At 43.3% G+C, this 15599-nt stretch overlaps 2 protein-coding genes across 2 annotated transcripts in view; both read right to left on the reverse strand.

Annotated features, from left to right (window-relative positions):
• Positions 1–2726: 2726 nt before the first annotated feature.
• LOC130876398 (lysophosphatidylcholine acyltransferase 2B-like) lies at positions 2727–4265 on the reverse strand. Its single transcript, XM_057772905.1, has one exon. It carries the CDS (start codon positions 4263–4265, stop codon positions 2727–2729), a length of 1539 nt encoding a protein of 512 aa, XP_057628888.1.
• Positions 4266–7186: 2921 nt separating this feature from the next.
• Positions 7187–15599, reverse strand: part of Ephx4 (epoxide hydrolase 4) — a 28306-nt gene continuing 19893 nt past the window's right edge. The window contains exons 6-7 of the mRNA XM_057771725.1: positions 10762–10910; positions 7187–8038 (exon numbers count right to left, since the gene is read on the reverse strand). Of these exons, the coding sequence (XP_057627708.1) occupies positions 7810–8038; positions 10762–10910 (378 nt within the window). The 3' untranslated portion in view covers positions 7187–7809. The remainder of the gene's footprint in view (positions 8039–10761; positions 10911–15599) is intronic.

Genomic DNA, 15599 nt, shown 5'->3' on the forward strand with positions numbered 1-15599 from the left:
AGATCTATAATAAACACCTTTCCCTTAACTATGCCATGTTGGCAGTTTGTAAACCGTGTTCGTTTTCTGAACCCGAGTTACTGCCATATATATTTTCCCAATTCCGTTCATTTACCAGCAAATTACATAATTTCATTTTTTTACAGCTGAATAAAATTCTCTTATTATTGTTAGGTTCAAAGGATAGCCCAAGCACCTCCCAAAGAGGAGGCCCACTGACTTGGTCCAAAATTAAGCCTAGACTCAGCTCAAGATGGCCTGTAGAAAAATTTCTGTCTCTTAAAGACAGAATATCTCAGGAACTTGTTAAACAGATTCCTTGTATATCAAAAGGAGTCATCCCCCTCTCCTCTGGGATGTGCGGTTCTCTGTAGGCACACACCTGCAGCACCCACCAGCACATCAAAATCCATGCTAGCCTTCAGCCCCCTCAGTTCCCTATTCCCAAGTACCTGATATACAATACAGACTTCGCACCTCCCAGATACCCATCCATTCTCTACATAAAAGCAAGATGTTTTTCCCTTGCCCCTGACTATTCTCTCTTCTCTAGCAGATAACCCTGGCCATGTCCAGTCTGCTTTTTCTCTCTGTTCTGGGCTCTTCCAGATGCATGTAGCTGTTCTTTTCTCTCTCTCTTACCCCTGCCCCCATGCACAAAGCTTTCCCCCTGACCATTGAGTGGCCATTTCTGTGGTTTCTTTGCCATGCCTTCACGTGTATACACGTGTTTTCATTATCAGTTCTTCTGTTGGTGGTCACGTACACTGATTTCATGCCCTAGATAGTGTGAGGAAAGCAACATTGAATATGCTCGAGCAAATACCTCTACAGGAGGATAGAGAGTCTCTTTAATGCCTTCTAGGTATGTTTTCTCTGCCAATTAAAAAGTTAAAAGGCAAGAAATATGTTACCAGAAATCATAGGGAGTCCCAGGGAGCCATTAGATGATACCTGGCAAGTCAGTGTCCCCTCGTTGAGGTTCTTTGACGTGAGATGTCTGTCTGTCTCTGTGTTGCTTTTATCGGTTGATGAATAAAGCTGTTTCAGCCAATGGCTTAGCAGAATAAAGCCAGGCAGGAAATCCAAACAAAGATGGAGTGGGCAGAGTCGAGGAGACATCCTGTAGCTGCTGAAGGAGTAACATGCTGGCTTCGGAAAGCCACAGCCTCATGGCAGCATACAGATTAGTAGAAATGGGTTAATTTATACTTAGAGTGAACCAGTAAGAAGCCTAAGCCATTGGCCAAAAAAACTGTAACTAATATCAGAGTGGTTATTTCATAGCAGCTGCAGGATCTAGCAAGCAGGATCCGGTGGGTAGAGAGAAACCAGTCCCGTGGGACTGGGCAACATAGAGAGAAAAGTCTTCCATCTACAGTTCTTAGTCTTGTTAAAATAATTTAAGAATGAAAAAAAACAGGAACTTGAGGACTACTTATTATCAATTTAAAGGAAACCCCAAAAAGAAGCCAGTTGTAAATCTTTTTAAATTCGAGTCTATGTGTTAGGTTGCAAAGCCATGCTCCTGCCTCTACTTTCTGTGTAGATGGGACTACAGGCATGTACCGTTGTGTAGATGGGACTACAGGCATGTACCGTTGTGTAGATGGGACTACAGGCATGTACCGTTGTGTAGATGGGACGACAGGTATGTGCCGTTGTGTAGATGGGACTACAGGCATGTACCGTTGTGCCCAACAAGCATTATCTTAAGGGGGAATAAAAGATATTATAAAAGCCTAATTGAAATAATTCCTCAAGTATATTTTAAATATAATTAAATATGTGTGTTGGTTAGTTTCTTCCATCTTGACACAAAGTCAGAGTCATTTGGGAAGCGAGAACTGCAGCTGAAGAATTATTCCATTAGGCCAGCCTGTGGACAAGTCTGGGGTGCATTCTCTGGATTTCTGATTGATATGGGAGTCCCAGCCCACTATGAATGGTCCCTCCCTTCTCAGTGGTCCTGGGTTGTATAGAAAGCAAGCTGCGTGAGCCACTCAAGTCAGGAAGCAGTTGCCCTCCCTGGTTCCCATCTCTGAGCCTGCTGGAGCGCTTGCCCTGGCTTTCCTCAGTGATGGGCTGTGATCAGAACATGAGTCAATAAACCCTTTCTTCCCCAAGAACAGTATATGTGCCACTTAGAGTAAAAACCACTGACCTTTTCTGTTATGGATAATGTTTAGGAAAAAAAAAACTAAACAAAGGAGATTAGATTCAGGGCCTTGTTTTGAAAAGAAAAAAGGGGGAAGCTGTGGGATTATGCTCTTGCACACTGTAAAGATTTGTCGCTCGTATTGTTTTAATAAAACACTGATTGGCCAGTACCCAGGCAGGAAGTATAGGTGGGGCAACCAGACTAGGAGAATTCTGTGAAGAGGAAAGGCAGAGAGTCAGTCACCAGCCAGATGCAGAGGAAGCAAGATGAGAATGCCTCACTGAGAAAAGGTACCAAGCCATGTGACTAAACATAGACAAGAATTATGGGTTAAGTTGTAAGTGCTAGTTAATGATAAGTCTGAGCTAATAAGCCAAACAGTTTATAATTAATATAAACATCTTTATTTTTTGCTGGGACTGAGCAGCTGCAGGAATGGGGAACAGAAACTTCTGTCTACGCTTTTCCTCAAACGATAATTTTCATTTTGTTCATAGTTTCTGCCTACAAGTTCTTCCCCTCTTTCCAACACGACCTGAACATTTTTAACGCTGTGGATGCACTTTCACTGCTTGTATACATAGGCTGCTTGGAGGTCTAGGTATGAACTGAATAGCTTGGCATATACTGGATGCTTTAGGGCAAATTTCCTGAAGGCCACGTAGGAAACCTGAGCTGACTCCTTGCCAGCCATCTCCTGAAAGAGTACGGAAACATCTAGGTCTGGCACTCCGAACGCTGCCCGGAGAATAGTTGTTAACTCTTGTTCCGTTATGTAGCCGTCCTCATCAAGATCAAAAAGCTTAAATGACATTTGCAGAATCTTCTCCGTGTTGGCAGGGTTGCACAGGACCGTTAGCCCTATCACATACTCCCGGAAGTCGATGGTGCCGTCATGATTCCTGTCAAAGAGAGAAAACAGCTGACTCAGGGGCTCTGAAATTGGGAGTTTCAGATAATTTGAAAACTCTTCAATTCCAATCCTGCCTCCTTTTGAGGCGACTGCGATCTCGGCATATTTGTCCAAGTGCTTGTGGATATTGTCCCAGTCTAATTTCAATTTCCGGCTGATGGTTGTAAATTCCACCAAACCAGCTTCCATGGGTAGTTGAAGGGCACCAGCAGAAACCATCAGTCTGCAGTCTTCGAAAGTGTGATCCGTCACAGGGATTTTCAAAGCATTTGCCATGTTGATTCGGACTGAGTTGGCAAAAAGGATGGGATCTTTCTTTTCTTCCTCACTTGGGCTATAAACAGGCATAAACTCCACTTCCACCCAAGTGAAGGACTGACTCAGAGTTAGCATCAAGGCCTGGACGCCTGTGAATCCCTGCCAGGTCCAGGTCACCGTGTCCACCGTGTTGGGGTACCTAAGCAGCACCGGCTGCACAGGGACACCAGGGGAGAAGGCCCCCAGTTTAAAAGTGATAAGACAGGAGCGATTGGTGCACACTCCTTCTGGGAAAATCAGAATCTGTGGCCACTTCATTTTGGATAACACTCGAGTCAGGATTTCATTCCGGGTAGTCTTCCTAGAATTCAGATCTTCTCGTTTCACAAGCACAGGCTGAGTGGACAGGAGACATTTCCCAGCCAACGGGATCTGCACACTGTGGCTCGCAGCGACCACGGAAGGGAGCCCTGCCACAACAACGGCGATTGCATCAAAGAAGGTGGAGTGCGGCGCGGTGACGAAAATGGGGGCCTCTTCTCTGGTGGCCTTTTTCCCTTTGACCTTAACCAGGAACCCAGCAAAAAAGAACGTCACGCGGAACAAGAACCGGAGGGCCGGCTTCATCAGATGCTCCCTCCAGCCTTTCATGGGCTTGGTAGGTCGAGTAGGCAAGTTAATGGTGGAGAGCGTGGCCATAGGCCAGAGGAGGAGGAAGAGGAAGGCGATGCAGGACACACGCACAGGTACCAGCACGGTGCCCAGGAGGATAATGCGGGCCCAGCGCCAAGCACTGAGGTGAGTCTGCTGTATGAAGGGGTTGGCCACTGCGGGTGGGAATAAGGACCTGTTCACTTCCCCAGCGAACTCGCTGTCCCACACTTCCAACTCGGTGGTGTCTGTGGTCCGTCTGCGCTCCGTCAGGTGAGCCATGAAGCCTGCTTCTCAGCCTATGAGTAACCCTTCTCCCACATTCGAGTGCTGCTTCTGTTTGCACGTGATTAGCACCCTTAAAGCCAATTTCTGGTTAATAGGAAATGATGCATTCCCTTTAAAATTAGAAGAAAGACCCACAGGGAAATTAGGATCTCATCAAGAGAACAATCATGGGGTGTTGTTTTGATATATATGGTTAAAGAAATTTCACATAACAATGTCTGGTACTAATCATATACATTTACTAATTTATATTTATTAATTTAAATGAATAAATACTAATTACAACTTTCAAATTTAAGTGATATTGCTAGTAATATTGCTATGGGCTGCTTTGAAAACTAGTGAGATTCACCCCTTGTCCCTACAGATTGATTGAGTTAGGCCAATGGTCCTATCTCTTTAGGCTAAGAAGTGTGAATAGTGTCCCCTTAAACATCTGTGTTAGGAGTACTTTTCCACACACATAGGAATTTAAGAAGAGGCGGGAAAGAGAGAATAATGGACCCTGTGACTTGAGAGCAGAGGACCTTGTAGGGAAGGAAGGGGACCAGGAAGGAGCAGGGGCAAAAGGGGTGGGAGTAGAGGAGGAGGGTGAATGAGGAAAAAGTGTGACATACGTGAGTGAAATGCCGTGGTGAAACCCATCACTTAGAAAATTAATTTAGAAAGGAAAATTAGAGTACATTAATTCTAATAGGCCAGAATTGGTCATGGAATGGAGGTTTGCAATGTTAATATTAGTTAATACGAACCAGTCAACACTCTAAACTGATAATATATGAGAAGAAAAAAACCTGTAACATCAACTTGGCCAGTAATAAGGCTTTGATTAAGATAAGACCGGCTTTGCTGTGTCAACAGTGTCCTGGACGTGTCCTTCCGTTACTGTTGTCCTCGAGACGTCATAAAGAGGGAAGCCCAGCTAGTGTGAATGGGGCTTTCTTCTAGACCTGGTGGCATTCTAGACTCCAGGAGTGTTGTATTGAGGGTTCCTGCTATGTTTGCTAACTTCTAATTTGGATTCCTTTTCCCAGAACTAAAATGATAATTTAGGCCCCAGAGTTTCCATCTATTGACATATATTAGGTGTTATGGATACCAAAAGCAAGGTGTGAGCTACATGGAAGGCCACTTCCAGGTGCCAACATTTATACACGGGGAATCCGCAAAGTCACCTGTTAGAACTTACTCTCCTGTCTTTCAAAGAAAGAGCTTACGCCCTACCTTCTACTTTTGTCATGAGGCTCCGACAAAATGTTCATAAACAAACTGAGTTTTTATTGTACATCGAGGTTGCTATGGCAATGAGAATTCCGAGGACACTCTACACTCTCTTGTCACTACTGGGACCATCTGTCATGAAGCAAGTGTCTCTAAGGTGCTGTGACTTCTCAAGTGCCAATCACTGTCTCCTTTGCCAAAGAGGACATCCCAAGGCAGTGGACAGTAGAGACTTCAGTCGCACTGCCCTCTTCTGTGTCTTCCTGTTCTATGATGTCGTTTCTACTCTGTCAGCTTTCTTTTCTTAGAAAAATAATTTACTAATTTTTATTTTATGTGCATTAGTGAGGGTGTCAGATCCCCTGGAACTGGAGTCACAGACAGTTGTGAGCTGCCATGTGGGTGCTGGGAATTGAACCCCAGTCCTCTGGGAGAGCAGCCATTGCTCTTAACCACCAAGCCATCTCTTTAGCCCCTCTTTCAGCTTTAATGGCATTCTGTATATGGCTCTTAGAAAGAGTTATTACACCATCTTCCTTTCATATTGCATGTGCCTGATGTGGGATAGTATTTGATTGTAACATGGTATTGCGGTAGTTAGTCCCTGCCCTCATTCGTGGTCCACCAGGGCTTAAAAATATTCAGTGAAAAACACAAATAATGCTTAAATCTTTTGAGCTGTACAATAGTCTGAGTGGTGTGATAAAATCTCCCACTATTGAGTTTCCTGCCTCCTAGGGATGTAAGTCATCTCTGTCCAGGATGGTCTGCCCGAACGTGGCCCTGTCCACTCCACTCTCAGATTGACTAACCTGGTGATAGTCTGCCCGAAGGTGGCTCAGTCCTGTCCACTCTCAGATCGGCTGCCCTGGTGTGCAGCACTTGTGTAAATAAGATCTGTGCTTTGCCCAGTGTGACCTAACTTCACTCACTAATGGCCCCAAAAATGCCGAAGTGAAGCCATAGAACTACTTTTAATTGAAAAAGTGGATGTTTTCCATGACAGATGAAAAAAATGTACTGTGAACATGAGAGAAAAAGAGATCAATACTAATTTGATTTTCAGACTTCAGACTGAAAAAGTTATAGACACAGTAGACAGTGAGGGCTTAATGAAGATGAGAAAGGTATTTATCATATAGGGGTTGGTTCATCTACAGTTTGGGATCTACTGGGGTCTTGAGACTGCATTTGTTCACTAAGAAATTATCTGCAGGTCTAGGAAGGTGAACATCCAAACCGGCTAGGCTCCCACAAAGCCAGTACGTGCAGTAGGATCAAAACTCAGGGCCATTGTCCTTGGCTTCTCATCAGCCCTCATTGTCCACCATATTCAGTGAGTCCAGTTTTATTCCATGCATTTTCAGTCCCAGTCCAGCTGGCCTTGGTGATCTCCTAATAGATCAGCCCCACTATCTCAGTAGACCTGGATGGAGGGGGGAGGACCTTGCACTGCCCACAGGGCAGGGAACCCTGACTGCTCTTTGGACTGGAGAGGGAGGGGGGAGAGGAGTGAGGCGTGGGGAGTGGGGGGACAGGGAGGGAAAAGGGAGGCGGGGAGGAGGCAGAAATTTTTAATTAAAAAAATTAATAAAAAAATAAAAGAAAAAAAGAAATTATCTGCATGTCTACAGTGCAGTAGGCCTTTATTCTAGATGATGTACATCAGATTTATAAAAATTAAGAATCTTGTCCTATCAAACTTGGATTCTAGTATATAAAGGAATAATAGTATTCATTTCTTACTGCATTGAAGGTGTAAAAAGATATTTTTCTACTTGGTTGATGTTGCTGGTACCAGTTTAATTAGTTTAATCCTTCATCATAAATAAACTTAAGACACATTTTTAGAAATACTCATCTGGCTGAGTTTACATTCAAATTCCTTTATATATTATAAATACACAGGATTTAATGATGGGATTTTTATTGGCCAAAACACCAGTAAAGAAAACATTGTTTTAACAATGAAATGAAAATGTTTTCCATTGCAGATCTGCCTTTCACCCTACGGCACAGCTCACGTTCACGTGTGTCTGTAAAAGGCTCCACATGTTAGTATAACAAAGAAAACAAGAAGCCAAGCCTGAGCCATTTTCCTTGGTTACCTTTTTGTACAACTGTGAATTTTAAGGCAGGCATTTCTCTGTACAGATATAGTGAAAAAATTACATAGATTTTTTCAATACCATGTTTCACTATATTTATTTATAATCAAGCATATTAAAACAGGTGATTTTTCCTAATAAAACGTAAATTGATGAACAAGTTTTAGGAGGTTTTTGCGATTCCCTTATAGGCTCTTCACAGGAGACGGTCATTCTCTTCTCCTGTCTTCCCTCAGGAATGCCCATATCAGCCTGTTCACTATGTCAGGTTGGTCCTGCTGAAGCCAGTGGCTACCTTCCGACAAAACGGTGAGTCTGAAATAGTTTTTAACGTAAACCTTTGTGACTTCAGCCATCTCGGCCTCCATGAATGCATCTTCCTCTCCCCACAGGAGCAGCGTCGGCGTCGTCACCATGTGGTGTTTGAGAGGCAGGCAGCTGAAAGATCAAACGCACCGACCTGAGAACATCTTCCGTAGCACTGCATGGCGCTGTGCCCCTCACAGGAGACATGCCATCTCTCACTGACGGGGTAAAAATGGGCTTGGGAGGGTAGAAGAACCTCACATTTTATTCATAAAACCTGAATATGCACAGAGTACACAAACATACTGAATTTTCATGGGGCAGGGTAATTTGGGGGGAAATGTCTTTAAAAGCTCCCCTGGGAAGCGATAATGAAAAATATCAATCACTACACTGGGCAGTCAGACTGATCCAATTATGCGGAGTGTGTTGGTGAATGCAATCTCAGTACTCAAGAGGCAGGACAATGCTTCAAGTTCAAGGCTGACCTGGGCTACATAGTGAATTCCAGGGCAGCATGGGCCAAAGTTGAGACCTCAAAACAAGTTAACAAACCCCTAAACAAAACAAAATAAAACCAACCAAGCAACCAAATAAACAAACTCTCAAAGGAATCTAATAAAAGTTTACCAGTCAAGAGCTGACCTGCATCTCCAGCCTCAGGTAAAAGCTGGGGTGGCAGCTGCATTTATAACCAGTAGAGGCCAGGGCAGGAGGTTCTCTAGGGCCTGTTGACTTTCCAGTCTGGTCTAATCCTCAAGCCCCAGCTATGCAGTAAGAAACAAGCTCAAAAAGAAAGGTGCATGGCCCTGAAGGGGCATCCCAGGCTGTCTTCAGCACTAGGAACACGCAACCTGCACATACACTCACAAAAATCAATTGTCTTCAGCTTTCATAAAACTGAATTCTGTACAGGGCCAACCAAGGCTACACAGTGACACTCTCTAAAGAAAAATAACAACATAAACCAAATGAACAAAATCGTAAGCTTTGCCTTTCGTGGGCTTCCTATCTCCTGGAGATAACAGTCTTTCTCCTGGGTGCAGGTCTTCCCAGTGGGCGGTCACAGTGAGAACAAGCAGAGAGTTTCGGAAAGGGCAGAAATAGAAGAGCGTCTTTCTTCTCACCATCACTTCAAACGCGCTTTTCTGGGTGTGGGGAGTTCTTGACACTTTAGAGACCCTCTCCCTCAAGTGGTAAGAAAGACACCATGACACAGAGATACTCAGATTGTTGTCTGTTTAGACATGGTCTTACTGGGTAACCCAGGCTGTCCTCGCATTTATGATCCTCCTGCCTCAGCCCTTCCAGAGCTGGGAATGCACACCGTACATCACCATGCCTAGGTGCTACCATTGTTGGGTTATCTTATTTTGTCTCTCTCCCTGCTTCTTTCTCCTTTTTCCTGACTCTTTTGAGTTGGTAGTCCACCCCACAAATCCTGGTTTAAAGTTACTGAAAATACTTCCATGCTCTTCTTGTCCTCTCAGTCCTGAGCTCCCGCCTCGTGGACCGATGCTGCCACATGGACCCTGATCATGCTACATAAAATCACATCTCCACTTCCTACACAGCCTTAGTTCTCACCTTTTCTCTTTCCAGTCCCCTGGCCTTGGCCTGGACTTGGCTTCTTTGCTCAAGCATTGTCTCCTCACTTTTCACCTCTTTCTCACTTTTCACCTCTTTCTCACTTTTCACCTCTTTCTCCCTTTCAAAGAAAGCTTCTCTGTGTGTTTGTGACTTAAGGCCACTGTTTATTTCACGTCTGTTTTCTCTACATGGGGCAAGATTTGTGAGCTCAGGGTCCTTGTCTTGTTTTACTCAACATTGCACCTTGAGTGTTCACAGCCCAGGACATAAAATGTTCTTAAAAATGTTTCCTGAGTGAATTAATACATGAGCATTGCAATATAATAAAAATGAATCTACTCAAAAGGAAAGAATAAATGGATAGAATTATGGATTAAAAGCAATGGCCACATGGGGGATCTATTATATTATTCTCTATTTTTTCATGATTTAAATTTTCTATGAGCAAGACAGTGTTGGTACACACCTGTAATTCCAGCACTCGGGAGGTAGAGGCAGGCAGATCTCTGTGAGTTCAAGGCCAGTTTGGTCTACAAAGCGAGTTCCAGGACAGCCAGGACTATTTCACAGAGAAACCCTGCCTCAGAAAACAAAATAAAACAAAACCAATTTCTATGAAAGAAATAGAATGTTGTGTTTGGGGCTGGGGTGATGGCTCAGCAGTGGCTATACAAGTGTGAGGCCCCGAGTTCAGGTCAGCAAGTAGAATAAACCTGCAAGCCCAGCGTTTCCGTGTGGAGTCCCTGGAAGCTCATGGCTCAGTTAGTCTGGGTTATGTAGCAGAAAACGAAGACTCAGCTTCCAACAAAGGGATAGAAGGTGAAGAACGACCCCCCTCTCCCACAGATTGTCTTCTCTCTGCCACATGGGCTCTGTAGAGTATGAGCACTATTATACACAGAGAGAGAGAGAAAGAGAGAGAGACAGAGAGACAGAGAGAGACAGAGAGACAGAGAGACAGAAGAGACTGACACCCAAGGTTGTCTTCTCCCTGCCATATGGGCACTGTAGGGTATGAACACATCACCATCACACACATACACACACACACACACACACACAGAGAGAGAGAGAGAGAGAGAGAGAGAGAGAGAGAGAGAGAGAGAGGGAGAGGGAGAGAGAGAGAGAGAGAGAGAGAGAGAGAGAGAGAGAGAGAGAGAATGTGATGTATCTGGGGAATAAGGGGTACATTTAATTTAAAATAAAATAAATATTATCTCTTTAAATTGAACTATTTTACTTAATGCAAGAGAAATTATACTGACTTGAAAATGTTTCGATAATGGTTAATTGGGCCACTCAGGGCCCCGGGCTGCGAAAAGACATAAATGTAGGCTTCCAGATCGTCCGCGGTCAGCCGACGTCCTCTCCTTCCGATGCCAGTGCTCCGGCTGGTGAACAGGTGCTTCAGAGCCTGATTGAAGCCAAGAGAGAGGAATTTAAAAATGTCAGTTGTCTAACAATAAACTGAATCTCTCACTTTAGCGGGATCTGGGGCTGACAGCGTAGCTCAGTTGGTAGAGTACTTGGCCAGCGAGCACAAAAATGTACTGCTTACACCGAGCACAGTAGCCAGCACAAGCCGGTCACCCCAGCATTTCAGTAGAGTCAAGAGGACCAGAGGCCAAGGTCACCTTTTCTGTATACGAGTGAGTCAAGGTCATCCTGACTTTTATGCAGACTTGTCTCAAAAAAATGGGGGAGGTGGTATGGTAGTTAATAGGGGGGATATGGTGGTTGATTGGGGATATGGTAGTTTATATGAAGTGATAACTCCTAATTTTTGCTCTATCTCAAGGTTTCATTGCCTATTGATGCATTTCACATTTCTGCTTTGTTAGGTTTTTTATTCTAACTTTTCAATCTCTTTGTGAATATCATCCTCTTGAAAAGTGTGCTATCTTGGTGCCTATTCACATTCTATAAGACCCTGCCAGATAGTACACCTACCAAAATGCCTTCCTTACCATTCCAACTACTGCTTAGTGACCAGGAAGGTCCTTCTTACAAAGTTATTCAAGCCAGAGTAAGAAACACAGTTTATGTCACAACTTAGTTTATAGCGCAGTTCCCACCAGTTTCATAAGTGAATGAAGTGGAGTTTAAAGAAATAACTGTTAGTCATCACGTTTGCTGAGTTTCCAAGTCAGCTTTGTCGCGCGTTCTTAAAGTCCTAACTGAAAGCTGTTGAATTGCTTCAGTTACTCAGCTACCTGTCAGGAGGAGCCATTGTATACTATCACTTCTGAGTGCACCATTGTATACCATCACTTCTGAGTGCACCATTGTATACCATCACTTCTGAGTGCACCATTGTATACCATCACTTCTGAGTGCACCATTGTATACCATCACTTCTGAGTGCACCATTGTATACCATCACTTCTGAGTGCACCATTGTATACCATCACTTCTGAGTGCACCATTGTATACCATCACTTCTGAGTGCACCATTGTATACCATCACTTCTGAGTGCACCATTGTATACCATCACTTCTGAGTGCACCATTGTATACCATCACTTCTGAGTGCACCATTGTATACCATCACTTCTGAGTGCACCATTGTATACCATCACTTCTGAGTGCACCATTGTATACCATCACTTCTGAGTGCACCATTGTATACCATCACTTCTGAGTGCACCATTGTATACCATCACTTCTGAGTGCACCATTGTATACCATCACTTCTGAGTGCACCATTGTATACCATCACTTCTGAGTGCACCATTGTATACCATCACTTCTGAGTGCACCATTGTATACCATCACTTCTGAGTGCACCATTGTATACCATCACTTCTGAGTGCACCATTGTATACCATCACTTCTGAGTGCACCATTGTATACCATCACTTCTGAGTGCACCATTGTATACCATCACTTCTGAGTGCACCATTCTATACCATCACTTCTGAGTGCACCATTCTATACCATCACTTTTGAGTGCACAGCACCTGACAGCCAGGGTCCGAGTCCCAGTCACACCTGGTAAGAAAACCGACTAACGCACGTCATTCTCTCCCCTTCACATCCACCACACACACAAATAATAACAATGGATCGGTTTCTAATGTAAATATTTCTACACAAACATCCTTGCAAAAATGTGAGATGCCATTATATATCAGGTGATTAATCACATTATTTGAAAATGAGCAGGAAAACTCAATCCCCATCAATTGAGGATTTGTTGAATAAGTTCTAGTACAGTCACACGGTAGTGTACAAAGTGCTCTGAGCACCACAGGTAAAGATGGAGGCTGTCTCTGTGTTTCCCGGGAGTAATTGCTAGGCTACTACTGAGTGAGAAGAGGAACAAAATAAACAGAACACTATGGTACAACACAGGACCCATTGTCTACCACTGCTCACTGTGTAAGAAAAATAATCACTTTCTGTGATAAACTCACAAATAAAGCTTCTCTTGGCTAGAGTAAGGTAGACGCTAAAACAAACACTTTCCCAGTCTCAAACTATATATTTTGGTGAACTTCTATATAGTTAGAACGCACCTTCTGAAGCCCTGGGGCTTCAACTAAGGTTTTACATTTCCACTATCAATTGAATTTTTATTTACTTTCCTACCACACACACACACATATGCACACACACAAAAGAACTGATGGAACTAGAAAAAATCCCAATGAATGAGGTAACACAGACTCAAAAAGACAAACATCAGATGTTCTCTCTTACTGGAGACTCCTAGCTCTAAATCATCAGATGTGAGTATATAGTAGCTAAGAAACCAGGAAAGTAAACAGGACCATTGCTAGGATAGGAGGCTGGGAAGCAATAGAGGGGGAATAGCAGGCTAGAGGTGATCTGATAGGAAAATGGGAAAGGAGGTGTTCTTCAGGGAAGGGGGAGGGAGGTGAATAAATTAACAATAAAGATGCAAAGAATCATACTATTAACTATTTACCTAAACAATAAAATCTATAATACATGTAACCCCATGTATTATATACATGTAAATATAGACGTTTACATATATATAAACATACACATATATTTAGATTTTGATTGACAATGCTTCCTCCAAGAGCCAAAGACCACCTCACAAAAATCCCAATACCAAACTTGAGACACCTTCTTTTCAGTCTAAGAGATTCCCAAATCACTCAGGCTTTTGCTGTTGCCCTTGGTTGTTGCCAAAAGGTGGAAGATAAATCCTTGGTGCAGAAGACACCATATACTTCAGAAACATGGCACAGAGACCCCTGAGCCTGAACTGAACTGAATTCTCCCTCCCTGAGATGTAGCTTTCATGGTCCCAGCAGGCACCATGCAGATGTCCAAAGGAGGGAAGTGCCAGCAGTTCTACCCAGCTGTGGCATGTAGGAACCACATTAAGGATTGGTATGTCATGGTGGGTGCAATGATGGCGCACACACCTTGGTGGTAACCAGCTGCTCTCTAATTGGACTTAAGACCTGTTCAGCAACTGGAAACCTCGTTACTATTCAGTTAAGCTAGTGAAGCCATGGTTTTTGACGGAGGACCTACAACTTCTAATTTACTAAGCCAGCATAATCCCTAGCAACAACGCATCGATGTTCGTCCTTACACCCACAGATAGTATACACAGTCTTCATGCTTCATCAAGGAAACTTCTCTCTGAAGCAGACAGAGGCCACTTCAGAACATCACAACCAATCAAAATGCAGAGTTATGGAGCCCAGTCCCAGGGGATACATCTACAAAATATGTCCACATCCAAGGCTCAGAGAACATTGTCAAAGAGAAGGCAGAAAGACTGTAAGAGCCGGAGGGTCAGGGAGTTTGCTGTGAGGTTGTGTTTTCTAGTAACACAGAAGCTACACACAATGTCTCACCAATGTGACTGCTTTAACATGAGCTGAACAAGGATGACACCAATGGCCGAGCCAGCTAGTAAGGGAAAAGGCCACAAGACCTCACCCTACTCAAAGAACTCCAGGCAACCGAGGAGAGCTGGGAGTGAGAGAAATGGTTCTTCCCTAGAAAAGAGCACACCAATGGTTGTCCAGCGCCAAATGGTCAGCTCCACAAACACACAAACAATAACGTTATATGGAATGAATAGGTTATAGCCAGCAAGATAGATGTATGTACATACATGGTAGTGAAAAAGAGACCAAACATTTCAAGGAGTGGGAGAGGCATACAGAGGGAGTGGAGTGAGGAAGGAAGGGAGAAATGCTGTAATTAAGTTATCTAAAAAAACCCACACAGCTTAGTTGAAATTAGAAGAACAGTTAACGTATATCCTCTTTGCAAGTGGCCTTATTCTTTCTTGATCTCTTTCCTGAATGATTCACAACATTGACATTTACAACTGTTTACATAGAAACGTGTGCATTATAGGCTAGGTTATGGTTTACAAAAATAAATAAACAAATTAAATGGTCGCCTATGAGAGAGGGAGCGAGCAGGGTAGATGGACAGACAGACAAGCAAGACTGCTCTGAATGTGCTTTGTCTAAGCCCTAACATGGAACAATACAAATGTTTTATATAGTATCAGAGAAGTTAGTTAAAATCCTGTCTTAAGTTTGCTTTAGAAATACAAGCAAGATTTCATGAGTCATTTCTTCTTTCTAAACACTATAAACAAATTCTGTCTGATAAAAGTATCTAGAAACCTGAAGTGGGAAGTCTTCTGTATATGCATTGCTTTTATTGGTTGATGAATAAAGCTGTTTGGGCCAATGGCTTAGCAGAGTAAAGCCAGGTGGGAAATCAGAACAGAGAGAGAGAGTGAGAATAGGTGGAGTCAAGGAGACGCCATGCAGCTGCCAAAGGAGAAAGATGCCAGAACAGCCTTGTGATGATACACAGAATAATAGAAATGGATTAATTTAAGATAAAAGGGTTAGCTAGAAATACGCCTGGGTTGTTGGCCAAACAGTGTTGCAGTTAATATAGTTTTTGTGTGATTATTTTATGGGCGGCTGGGAAATGAACAAGCAATCTCTGCTTACAGAAGCCCCATAAAATGATCACCTTGACATCCAAACTGTGGTCTGAAATACCACTTCCCACTAGATGGAATAACAATTTCTTAGGCAGACGGATGATTCCATACTGGGACAGGAAGTAACAGATTCCTAAG

Source organism: Chionomys nivalis, chromosome 6 (assembly GCF_950005125.1).
Source record: "Chionomys nivalis chromosome 6, mChiNiv1.1, whole genome shotgun sequence".
In the NCBI taxonomy this organism is placed as follows: Eukaryota; Metazoa; Chordata; class Mammalia; order Rodentia; family Cricetidae; genus Chionomys; species Chionomys nivalis.

What these genes read in the sequence shown, in the direction of transcription:
- LOC130876398 (XM_057772905.1), bottom strand. Translation starts at nt 4,265, where the DNA reads ATGGCTCACCTGACGGAGCGCAGACGGACCACAGACACCACCGAGTTG.